The sequence below is a fragment of the Morone saxatilis genome, unplaced genomic scaffold (assembly GCF_004916995.1).
Source record: "Morone saxatilis isolate NCDOM2014 unplaced genomic scaffold, NCSU_SB_2.0 Contig14, whole genome shotgun sequence".
Lineage (NCBI taxonomy): Eukaryota > Metazoa > Chordata > Actinopteri > Moronidae > Morone > Morone saxatilis.
Genome location: NW_023339696.1, coordinates 12323220 through 12336589, shown reverse-complemented (window position 1 = coordinate 12336589; position 13370 = coordinate 12323220). Strand labels below are relative to the sequence as shown.

Genomic DNA, 13370 nt, shown 5'->3' with positions numbered 1-13370 from the left:
AAAAAAGTTTTATGTGCAGTATGCCTTTAGATAATAAAACATGTTGGTCCATTTATCCAGGAAAATGCTTCCTCCCCATTGCTTGTTTCTCTTTAAAGATGTACTCTATATTGCACTTTCAATGAGCTGGAGAACTTTCAAGAGACAGATTTCAGAAGTTAAATCAACGTGTAACAATTAGGAGGATCTGTTTGCAGAAATTTTATATAATATTCATAGGTATGTTTTCATTTGTATAATGACCTGAAAAAAAGAAATGTGTTTCTGTTACCTCAGAATGAGCCATTTTTATCCACAGTAGGAGCGGGTCCTCTTCTACGCCAATAGTAGCCCAGAGCAGACATTGGCTCTAAATAGATCCTTTCATGTTTTCATGAGTTTTGCAGCCACCATAGTTTCTCCTACCCACTTGGAATGGGAGGGTGACAATAAATCCTACACACTGGTCACAAGAATGATCAGAATAGCTGGATCCCACAATTGTGTCAATGGTGTCCTTTAATTAGACCTTCCCTGCTTTTCCAGACACTTTAATTAAAAGTAATTTCCTTGGAAGTTCTACCTATTGGGAAAATAGAGGAAAGGTTCTGAGTTATTCCAGTCAGGAGTTGAATTACCTTTATTGCATTTGTTGTTTTAAAAGGACAGCTCTCTCTATATAAAACTTCAGAAACTATAATTGACTTAGAGTTAACTGAATTGAATTCCAAAAAATGGTACTCTTTTTCAACAGGATTTGTTTGTAGCGTTTCTATTCATAGCCTTAGTATTTCTTCTATGGGTACCAGCATGAGTAATAGCGCCTTCTGATTTTAATGAGCTCTTGAACACAACTCAAGCTAGACCTTCTAATCTATGAACCCAAACATAAATACATTCTACAGATATCTTCCAGCTAGCCACATTTATTTTTTCCCCAGAGAAAAGATTCAAGTTGCTTATGATTCTCCTCAAGTCCATGAAAAATAGCCCATTTGGGGGAAAAAAAAATACAGAAGACTGCAATAAGCCTTTAGATTCTTGTTAAAAGTTTTGCTGAAGGCAATTAGAGAATAAGGATTTTAAGAGTAAATATATTACAAATAATTAAACTCTGGTATCTGAAAATGAACAATGAAAGGAAACTTGCATGATGGCTTGTTTTATTCAAACTCAGTACAAAATTACATATTCACATCACAGGTCTATTGAGAAAACACTGTACTGGAGAAAAACAGAGGTTTCACAAAGAAAACTGCCTTTTTGGAATGAAGCAAAAACATTTTCAAGTAGTGGCATGTTCTTTGTCTTTCTCCATTTATACATATAGTACTATGTACATTAATAAAAACACAGGAGTTAACCAGTCTGACGTAACAGTTAAAAATGAGTCAGTCACAATCCTTTATACGTTGTGTACTCAGTGTCTTGAATGAGGCATACAGTACTTTCACAACCCCATCAAATATTTTCCTTTAGTGTCTGAACTTCCCTTTCGCTCCAAGAAGGCAAAGCAAATCCATTTCAAAAATACTTTAGTATTGATTGTTCAAGCGTGGAACTGGTTACATCTCCTGGAATTGCCCTCCTTCCGTGATGATAAAAGTGCTAGACCTAATTCAGATTGGAGTAAAAGTGGGCAAAGTACAACACATCAGCATGTTAGGTTCAGGTTGCATCGGGTGCCTCATTACATGAACCGAATAGTTAATGACTGTGCAGCACTAAACATCTGGATGATGAACTGAGGTTTGTACGACACTCATTCAGCTGGTGATTCTTGGTTAACTCCATTATCAGCACTCCTTATTGAACAGTGTGTCAATATTCCAACAGTTAACATCTTAAAGTCTATCTGCTGTCCCTGATGGGATTAGTGTGCCATAGGTCTTTTAAAATATTATCAACAGCACAACTGGTGTATATGTACAAGATTGTAGAAGATTCAGACTACTAAAAGACTCATTTCACAGCTCTGAGTGTAGACTCCCCTGAAAACACAAATGACAACGCCACAGTACCTTTGGCAAACATACATAGAACCAAGGACAAAGCTGAACAAGAGGAATTCATACAATCATTTTTCTTTAAGGCTTCAGATGCAGACATTTCCATCAAATAGATAACAGTAGTCACCTATTGATGACATTCACCAACTACAAGATAGATTCTTGTACAGACAGTGCATATCAGAAACTATGATAACCAAAACAATCACAATAACATGACAGCTGTGTTTACGTTTTTTTCCACAATATGATCTTAACAATGAAAATGTTTCCTTCCAAAATAAGTCCATGAGAATTCATTTCTTTTACAACTATCTAATGTGAGCTGAGATAGGTTGTTGTAGAAGGCTGTAAAACAGCAGAAATTGTACCAGGGTCCTGAGGAAAGTCAAGTCATGTTCCAGTGGTTTCAGAGCTGACTGCAAGTCTTTGTTTATGGGAGGTATGTTATTGTGCCATGCTTGTAAACATGAAAATGAAATGTAACGTAATAGAAAGGCAAGTTTATAGATAATTCATATTTATCTTGTTCGTTTCCCCTTAGGCTCAAAGTCTGTTGATCTTTTGGCAATTGATGGCCCCGTGCAGATGGACAGGAGTGAAGAACAGCATTGAGAACAAAGTGCGCAGGGGGTCTGTGAACAGCCTGAGGACCGTCGAACAAACCAATGTCTACAAGCTCAGAAACCCTGCATTGGCAGAATACTTGTCTCCTTTCCCTTCCCCCTCTTCCCTTTCCACCTCACCTCCACTATGAGCCGCTGAGTTCTTCCTCTTCACTTGTTTGCTGGAGGTGCCCCGGGGCCTCTGCATGGGCACCAAAAGACGGAAGCCCGGCTGGGCACTGGCAGAGGCTGCGCCCAGGGAACCGGTAATGGTCTTGAATGTGCAAGGCATGAGGGGGTAGGAGGAGGAGGAGGAGGAGCAGCATGTGGATGAGGGGCTAACACTCTGGACAGAGGAGTATCCTGAAGAGAAGGAAAGGGGTTCCTGGCCATGGGGATCCCTCCTCACCTGCCTGTCTGCTTCACAGAAGCTGTCTTCGTCGCTGGACAGGGCTCTGCAGTGCTCTAGTTTTTTGTCTTCATCAGTCAACAGGTGCAGTTTGATGGGTATCATAGAAGCTATTGAAAGAGAAGAAGTGGTGTCAGAGTTTGTAACAGCGAATTATTTTGGGCAAGCTTTACACATAACTACAGACCCCAACACACACACATACACACACACACTCAGTACAGCTACTATCATCCATCCTCATTTGTCCACAACAGTAAGCCTGCACAATAACAAGTCCTAAATGTATGTACTGGTTTATTATGCTGGACATTGCAATAGCTGAGTCATCTCTAGTCACATAATTCCCTAATGGAAGACTGACTCATGCATTTTTCTCCTCTATATATGTATTAGTTCATTTATATACTTCGGGAAAAACACCTTTGGGAGTCTGTTAGTAAAGAATAAATGTGACCAGTCCCTTTCTCTCTTTCTCAAAACTCACAATCACAGTCTTTCTCTCCCTCGCTCTCCTCCTCCTGGTCCCCCTCATAACCAGAGCAGGAAGTGTCCAGGCTCCAGTCCAGGATGTCGCCCAGCAGCGTCTCCTCCTGATTGGACAGCTCTGCTGTGGGCGTGGTCACAAAGCCTGCTCTGTGGGCCTGCATGGTGTCATCGCGTCTCCTTGGGAGAAAGTAGAGAAGCAGCGTTGTTACAGTGAGTCACTGGAGCATCTCGCAGATGGCACAAACAAACACCTTCTGGACAAGATGGTCCACACGTCCGTTGTCACGTAGCACAGGAGACCGATAAGAACTGCTAAATGAGCAAGGAAAGAGGTGGGGGCACTGGTCATTTTGCTGTCAGTTAGTGAGTCATTTCTCATAAGTGAATTCTTTGCGTGTCTTTCAAGTCTTGTCCCACAGGTGCCCTAACTACTAAGGTTCTAATGATTTGATGTATAATATGTGCTGTAAAGCTGGGAGCTACAGCAGCGTTTCCACCAGTGTATCACGTTTACCTCCAGCTGGGTGTAAGCATCTGGAATGTTTTCTTAAACTACAGTTACAGCGGGGCAGCTTGGTTGGAAATGAAGATAAAATGGCTGAAAAGCTCACCAGCACCATGTGTTGGTTAAAATGTGAAGGCACTATAGAAAAACAGTATTCTGTGTTCTTCATCTTCATTGTGCGTAGAGCGATGTTTAACGCTTGACGCTTCCAACCATCACAAGCTAAAGTTACCTAGAAACCTTAGCTAGCTAGCCAAACAGTCAGTAACGCATACTTATTTTGTGACATTTAGGGAAAAGATTTTTTCAGCCAAATATCGGAGGCTAACATTCGCAATTGAGTGAGCGTTAGCCAAGACTCGTGTAGACAAATTTGCGTGACAATCAGATAGAAACACAGCGAACGTGTTTTATATCTAAATGTGTCTTAAAGCCATTTGCTGTTCTTATTATATCAAGCAAACCTAATGTGTTGACATGGTGAACTTGTGTGTTGGTAACTGGTTTACCTCTTGTTGGTGCTAGATGGAGAGGCGAGGAAGGTGTGGATGTCTGCTGGTTGACCAGTGGGACTGGGAGGCTCCATCTGGGGCTCCACCTCAGGAATCTCCAAGATCTGACACAGCTCTTTAAAGTCCATCACCTTGTGGAGGACATAAAATAAAGTCAATTTGCGGTTTGAGAGACATGCTGTGCTACAATTTAGAAATGTCTCTGGTTTTAAAAACAAAACAATAATAAAAGTAAAGTCTAGTACAGAGAGGTTTTGTCCTATACCAGCAATTAAAAAAATAAATAAATAAGTCAAGTACCTTCTCTTTGCTGATGTGCTGGTAGGCCTCATCTTCAAACCGTTGCTTAACGCCCATAAGAGACACGTGCCTGTAATCTTTGGGAACATCTTGACTGAAACTGGGGAGAGGCAAAGAGCAGGGGGGAAAACAGAGACAAGAAAAATGACTGAGTTGGATCCACTTTGCTTGCTGCATCTCTATAATCAACTCTTGGGGACAAATCTCGTTACTTGTCCATTTGAGAATTACAGTTTGTCGATGCGATGCTCACCTATCAATGTGACTCACCCTGAGGCACGTTTCTGTGACTCAGTTGGTGATTCACTGATGGTTACACAGTCCCTCCCCTCCCCCCATCCACCCCCGGATCTGCAGCCCAAATGCCTCCTACAGTCTTTTATGGCTGCAGCTCTCTCTGGGCTTAATGTTTAAAACCTTAATGGCCATCCATTTTCTTGGTTACCAGGCATTATATACAATCTTATATCTAATAAATGTGGCTATATGAGCATGCTGAAAACAGCCAGACACATCACAAATCAATTCTTGTTATCCTTTTTCATAAGGGAAAGTGCTGCCATGGTACAGTAACTAATTAGAACACGGACTGGAACATTTTTTTGTGATGTTTTATATAGCTCAGAGTAAAAATATTTTTCCTTTTCCAGAAGCTTTAAAACGCTGCTGTACAGTAAATAAATGGCTGAATAAATTATACTAGTTATCAGAAGTCTGTGTGTACTTGTTTTGATGCTTATGTTTTATCCAGTGGTCACCTTTATCAAACAGTTCAGGTTTGACAATGTGGACAATGAGGACAATGTGTCAATGATGCCAAACACTTAAAACCAGTCTAATGTGATCACAGTATGAGTGAGAGTACAGCTGCTGTTAAATAACTGTAATAACCTGGGACACCACATAGTCACAGATCGAATCACACAATCAAGTTAGGAAAGAAGACAAAAATGCATAAATTCTATTTACTTTTTGGGACATTTATTTATTTATTTTATCTTTGGGAATATGGGGTGGTTTTACCTAACCAGGCCTTTAAAAATATTCAAATTAAACAACCTGTGAAGGTGAAAAAACTCTTTGCTTGAAGAACTCAGAGTTCTTGAAATATGCAACCTTTGATAAGTGGCTGAGTCGACCATGGATTGTTTTAAAAGGTTCAAAAGCCAAAAAACTGAACATGTGCATGCATTTTATCTATTGGAACAAGTGTTGGAGTCAATTCTATCTCACCATCATCTGCCTGTTCCTGCTGTGAAGGAAATAAACTATATATATAAAAATCAATGGAGAAAAAAAAAAAAGAGGGCATAACCTTCCTTGGCAACAATAACAATGGGCTTTTATATAAACTGTATGGATAATACTAGAGGACTTTGGAGTTTTAATAGCCACTTTAGCACACAACTTCACTTCAGGAGTTATAGGTCCACAAAATGCAGATAATGGCCTATAATTTACATTAGAAATACACAGCACAAGTCAAGAAGTGCCAAGGTGTGTTTGGTTTAACACCATTTTGAAGTAAATGCACATCATTTCTTTGTGCTTAACATGTGTCAGCCTTTTAGAAAATAACAAATAATCAATGGTTTAGCAGGAACTTTGCTGCCTACAGTACGAGTAACCAACTGAGAAACATAATGTGCATCGCAATCAGAACATATTTCAATCACTAACCTGGCTAATCAAAAGCTAGATAGATATGCCCACTTCAAAAACTATTATTTTTTTGATTACATTTATCACCAGGGGTCACAACAGATGAAGTGCCTTTGAAATGTGCCCTTCAAGAATATACACAACCTCTATGCTGGTTCTTCCTCTTCCAAGGTCATAACAACAACCAATGTAATTCTTATTAGAACTGATTGCATCATGCCTGATCGCCTCCCTCGAACTGAACTAATGAAAAAGAAAAGGTTTGAGTGTGCTATGATGCACATGGATGCCTCTATGTCTGAATGTGACCTGATGGACTGGGTGATGCAGAAGGATGAGGAGAGACATGAATGTCTTGACTACCAAACACACAGTGTTAGAAGCTTACCATTTGACATAGAGCAGCACAGCAAAGGAGACAAGGTCTTGCTTGGAGAAGCCTGTGTAGTTAACCAACTGGCTAGGCCACACGGGAGCTGCAGAGAGGGAGGGAGACCACAGGCATAAGTCAAGGTGAACATAAACGCAACACTCAACTAAAGCCGTAAATTCTATTTGTTTGAAAAGATTATTTGCATTACGTGTCAGCGTTAAAGGGGTGTCACAATGCATCTTTTCAAACAGGCGTGTGGTGTGTGGCAACAAAGTTTTATTACCATAGTGATGTAGTGCTCGTGTAAGCAGTAGTGCAGCGCAGGCCAGTTTGGAAGGTGGTGGTGTGGCGAGAGCAGAGTAGAGCAGCGACAGCTCACAGATGTAGCTGAATAGGTGAGCGGTCCGCCTCTCCAGAGGGAGCAGAGACAACAGCACCTCCCCGTAGTCCAGCAGTGTGGGGCTCTGAGGGGGGCATTCAGCAAATTCAGTACATAATCAAAATCATTCATTTGCACTTAAATATTCTATAATACAGAAGGATATTTGACGTACCCTGATCTTTCCCTCCAGCACAGAGACAACCTCTCCCATCATTCGAACCAGGTCTTCATATTTGTAGGTGTTGTCCGTGAGCCAGACAGCTTCGCGTATTGTCAGGATTTCTTTACTGATATAGCTGAAAAATAAAAGAGAACCAAACATTGTCTTAAAAGTTCAAAAAGAAAGCATCAACAACTATTTTATGTTTGTTCGAAACAACGGATCATTAGTTTCCCCTTCAGATGTATTAGAACCTTTACATTAAAAAAGGAAAATATACAAACATTTCAGAAAATAGGCAATGTGCATTCTCACCGTGTACAAACTACCATGCAGGCGATTCCCAATAACTGGAGGCGAGCCTTGGGGACAGAGCGCAGAGCCAAGTAGCGGTCCACACAACCCACTGTCACGTGCAGCGTCAGGCTGGAGAAATCCTTCATGGTGGTCACCTCTACGAGCCAGTCCACCAAGATGTACCTGGAAGGGTAGAAGAGTAGAAATTGAGGACCATGAGCATTTAACAAAAAAAGCAAAAGATTAAAGTCCTTTGCCTAAGAATCCCAAATTAGTAGACACTGATGGGCAAAACGAAACTTAAAATCTGCCTGAAGGCTATGCGATATGTTCACAGGGAAAAGGGTTTGAATTTATTCAGATAAATTGACTGATGCTGGTGTTCTGTTTCATCTACTCTTTAGTGATGTAATTAAATCATGTCTTCACAATGACTAACCGGAGTATTTAATTGTGTGGAATGATATTATTCACCAACAGACTGTAATCATGTCAGTAAGATCATAGTATGTTTATGTTCCCGTCTACCTCATGGTGTCCTTGATGCCTCGTCTGAGGATGCCCTGCGTGCAGTGTCGTGAAGCCGGGTTGGAGGAACTGAAGAGCTGAGCTACTAAGTCAGAACAGGCTTTTGACTCCAAACCAAGCGGATTCCCACTGCTGCACACTTTGGCCAGGGAGAGCTGAGGGAAAGAAAGTGTTCAATTGATGTTTCAAAATAGTTTAAAATGAATTGACAGCTTGTTGAATTGGGTCACACTACACAGACAACTATAAGGTTGAGTATTGCAATAGACTGCTGATGTAACTACTGAGCTTGTGATTCGGATGAGTCATATTTGTGATTCAAAAAGCAAAGCTTTAAAAAAGGCCATGAACAAAAGAAAACACAGTAAGTCAACAACTGTCAAGGCCTCTTGACACTGCCTGAAGTGCTTCAGTAAGTTCCAAATCTGGTCAATTAGATGAGTGGGAAATGAAAAGAAATGAAACAAGAACACAAGAGATGAAAAGCTGTCAAAGACATAAAGCTTGATAAAGCTGCTGGCTGACAAATAAGGCCATCAATCTGAAAATGCACAAGAACACACACTAAATAAGCTGCTGGATCAGTGTAATGACAATTTTTGGCCTCTGATCACACACCTGTGCCTCCCAGCATCCTTTGCCAGCATAGTCTCTAAGGGTTCGGACACACTGGAGGTACCTGCCTGGATCTGCCATCTAAAAGACAAATATGAAAAAACAAACGCGGTTATTTTCTACACACAATAAAACACGCACTGTCAACTATATGTACTATACTATGAACAAATGTGTCAATGTTCGAGTTTGGCATGGGGAATGTACAGCCTGAATCAATAAGGTTAATGTATCTAAGAATAACTCTGCTTAGAAAACTGAAAGAGATTCAGACTCACGGCTGCTTTCCGGTTGTTCTCCCACAACAGGTAGGAGCTCTGTAGACAGCCAGCCTGTGACGACTGCTCCAGCATAGATATGGCATTAGAGTGTCTTTCATCGTCCTGGAAAAGAGAGCACAGTTCCAGATGTGAATGACAGTTTTTGCTAAGCAAACTGACAGAACGTTCTGTTCCTAACGAAGCGGTCAAACAATCTCCCCTTCACACATAAATGCTTGTGTGCCATGATCCTGAAAAACAAACCAGAGTTCTGCATATGTGGTGTGAAATCATAAATAATCATAAATAACAAAGTACACCAGGGCTGCGAGTGAATACTCAACAGGGACCGTAAGGCAAGAGCTGTGACATATGAAGAGTAGAACAAACAATTATCCCATCTGTGCTGTTAATAACTAGCCAGACAAGCCCCCTGTGACAGCAGCACACGGCGATACACTTTGATTGGAGGCTAATAGAAACTGGGCTAACCACACCCAGTCAGAAACAGCCAGGTTCAGTCTCACTTTCACGCTCACCTCAAACAGCTGCAAAACTCTTGCCAAACAGTGCAACAAGGGTCCTCTCTTCTCCTGTAAAGGAAAATAAAAATAAATTAATGAACACTTTAATTATTATCTTCCGTGTAGGTTATTATTTTTAGTTTTAGTTAATTATTACGTTTTTCTTAAAAAAGGCGTGCCAGTATTTGACAACCTGGGAACGAAACTCAAAAATCAACTCTTTCTCCAAAATGACTGACCCCTTTAAGCATGACAATACGAACACATTGAACCTGAAAAACCAGGCATATAAGGGCCACTAAGCAGTAGGAATCTGCCTGACTTTTAAAGATTTTCTCAATTATATTCTCATTGCCAATGACCTAAAATTTGCATTAATAACTAGAGAGAAGGAAGGATTTAAAATAATTGTTGATACAAAATTAATGCAGTTTAATTTTTTGTTGTGTTGTGTTGGTTAAAAAGGAAGTGCATTTGTCTGCCCTCTACAATGTCAAAAGCAAAACATACCACGTTGGTGTCACACTCAGCCTTGAGACGGTCGAACACCACAGCCTTGCAGCAGCTGCCGGTGGGCGACCATGGTGGACGGATGAACACCCAGATGAAGGGATCTGCCAAAGGAGAGCGCAGGCTCTCTGCCAGGCTGAAAAAGTGGGAGGCCTTGCGACCACACACATCCGCTCGCCCCTCATCACTTAACAACGCTGTTGGAGAGAAACAAGGCACAAGAGAAGAGCTGTAATCACTTGTATCAAGAGGGATTTATGTCCCCCGCTTCTGTTTCACCTTCATTTACCCAGGATGCCCTTGTAAGATAGAGGTACTAACACAGAACCAACATAAAGAAGAAAGAACATACATGGCATGCCCATTTTCAATAAATGGTTAAATTATAGAGTTCACGAGTTTCACTTACGTCCTTCATTGTACAAATAAGCAATCCCTAGTTTCACAGCAGCTTCAAAATTCCCTTTCTCAGCAGCTCTGAAAGAAGAGACGTGTTTCAGTTAATGACCCAACAGAAGAAAAACAATACATTTATGAGTCATTGTTTTGTCTTTTTTTATTTTTTTTTACAAAACTGATTGTACCTTTCAAATAGCCAAAGGCTGTTGGGGGACGGCCACGTGTCCCTGAAACTGACCCTGGCCCATACACTGGAGTGGTTGTCAACAATGTCCCGCAGCTGGGAGTGAACCTGTAACAGAAGTTAAAACAATTACAGTAATCCCTTAACAAAAGACCTTTCAAATCAGGTGGTGACAAGACGCCCAAGCCAGAACAAATCTCGGACGGCATGGTACATAGATGTTAGAGGTTGTGTATAGCAGTGTTACAGTGTGTACAGGATGTTTACTCACTGCTCTGACAGACAGCAGGTCCTCAGCAGAGAGGCACTGGAGCACACACAGGAGGATCTCCTCGGGTAGAGACAGCAAGGTAAGGGCTGGAGTTCGCTTACGGACCCGCTTCCGTGCTGGAACCGAGTAGCATTTTGAACAACGGCAGTGGACGACTGAGGGGAAAAAGCAGTTTAAAAGTCAGACAATTCATACATATTAACCAGCAGTCCCAATTCTGTTGCACGGTTCTCATATACAGCTTAGTAGGAAATGTATTTGAATGGCACACACACACACACACACAAAAAAAGGCATTTCACATCTTAGTGCAGAGTTCACAAACTAATTCTCACATTCATGTCAAACTAATATTTGCACATCATTTAAAGTAGGCCACTGGACAGTAAATATGTTAGCTGGTAGTGAGGCACACCAAGGTGATGGTTATGCCTCCATATTCAAAACGCCTAACGTAAGGCATCTGCGGGTGGTTCAGGCAAACCCTATGTTTGAATGCGAAAAAAAGTTTAAATTCATGTAAAGACGATTGCCTAGAACTCTTAAAATGAGCATACAGCGTTTTCTAATCAAGTGTTGTAAGCATTAACAGCTATTCGACAACAATTCAACAATTCAGCGTCTGACTGGGAGAAGTCAAAACCAACTGAGCGCCCAAATTTCCCTCCTGAGATTCAAATATAACCTACGATAAGTTACGACTAGGTTTCATGAAGTTTCACGTTTTATCATTTAATTACCACAAACGTGTACAAAGCTAAGAGGGGGGACGTTTTAAACAACTATCGCCCGCATTAACCTATTTGAAACTACAGTAACTTTGAGGAAGAATCCACGGCTACACCGGTTAACGTTAGTGTTGGCTAGCAGCTAACTCAGTTAAGTTACCCGTGCTGTTAGGTAACTCTGTGAAATTGCAAGCATTTTATTTAAGTCCCCAAACACTTAATTATCCTTACGTTAAGTCATGCCCGTATTTATGAAAGTAAGATTAAATTGACTTCGGTTACTTACCGCCCGCTTTCATTGCGAGTGTAGTGATCTCTCCCTCAAACAGCGATGCCCGTAGCTACAGCACTGAGCAGCGATTTAAACGTAGCGGCGATTCTACCTGATACTACCTGATATTACACACATACACGCTTACGGACTATCCCACCAGAAATGAAGACACACACAGTGTTCAAATACTGCTCACAGCCTCTGTTGTGCTGTAGTAGTTGACTAATATCTTAACAAGTTGTTCGCTCTCGCCTGAATTCAAATTCAAGCACGCGTCCTCACTTGTTGGACCCGCCCCAAAGCCACCGTAGGACCGCCCGCGCTCAACGTTTAAACGCCACATTCAATCTGATTGGTCGCGCTCGGTGACGCCTCTCTGCTACATGGTAAGCTTTTGATTGGTCCGCGTGAAGAACGGCAGCACCGATTGGTCAGATTTTATAAACTGGAAAATGTCGGACGCTCATTGGACAAGATGACGCCATTTCGAAGTACGCGCTCGCCAGTGGCTGTATATTATTGGTTGACCTGATTATGAAGCACGTCCACAGACCCACCTGTTTACTGGGGATTGTGGGAGATGTAGTTGAGCAGAAAACACCGTTTAAAGGTACCGTGTTTAAAGGGACAGGCACACAGTCAGATCCAGAGTAGATTTATATTATTCCACTAATGAATTAATTTAAATGTAATGATTGTTTGCTCATTAAGTTATGGTCTAGCCAACATACCAATGTGTTTAAAAAGCACACACTTTAACATATTATTTATTAAGTAAACTGTTCTTCTGTAAATTGTACCTCCCTACATTATGGTCCAAATGTTGTTTTTAAAAGTCTACATTGTAATGCATGTAAAGAATACTAAATTCCTACTGATTGATTTTGTGTTGAGTGTAAAGTTTAAGATATTTAGTCTTTAAAAAGAATATTCAATTTTAGGGAAGTGTAATTTGTTTGTAATCATACAAACATCTGTTTATGTCATTAAACTTCCCAAATTCACCAAAATATTACAGAGAACTTGACCTCGTGTCCTCAGTTGTAGGTATTGCCTCGGAAGGAATTGAGGATGAAATTCTTGTCCTCAGACGGAACTATAAAATATACGTATTCGAAATAATTAGTGGCAATTAATTTAGTTTTATGCTTCATAGTTCAGTTGTACATAAGTACTTTGGCTTAATTAGCTTTAATCTCAATTAATTAGATGTAACTATATGCAACTGAAACTGCAGCATCATGATACTTTAGTAGATTAGTTGTGATGAAGGAAACCCACAATGCCAAACCGCACTTGGCCCACATTATTGCATTTCATCTCCAGAATCTTACCATGACCAAAAATAGGCTAAATTAAAAAATACATATACATAGTATTTCTGTACTATATTCA

At 40.7% G+C, this 13370-nt stretch overlaps 1 protein-coding gene across 1 annotated transcript; it reads right to left on the bottom strand.

Annotated features, from left to right (window-relative positions):
* Positions 1-1164: 1164 nt before the first annotated feature.
* Positions 1165-12248, bottom strand: ccnf (cyclin F). Its single transcript, XM_035654365.1, has 17 exons — positions 11988-12248; positions 10974-11128; positions 10704-10810; positions 10529-10596; positions 10120-10316; positions 9625-9678; positions 9104-9208; positions 8829-8906; positions 8211-8365; positions 7701-7865; positions 7398-7521; positions 7127-7307; positions 6859-6946; positions 4809-4908; positions 4506-4639; positions 3490-3668; positions 1165-3112 (listed from the first exon to the last, which is right to left on the bottom strand). The coding sequence occupies exons 1-17, from the start codon at positions 11998-12000 to the stop codon at positions 2661-2663; spliced, it is 2355 nt and encodes a 784-aa protein (XP_035510258.1). The 5' UTR covers positions 12001-12248; the 3' UTR covers positions 1165-2660.
* Between the last annotated feature and the right edge of the window lie 1122 nt (positions 12249-13370).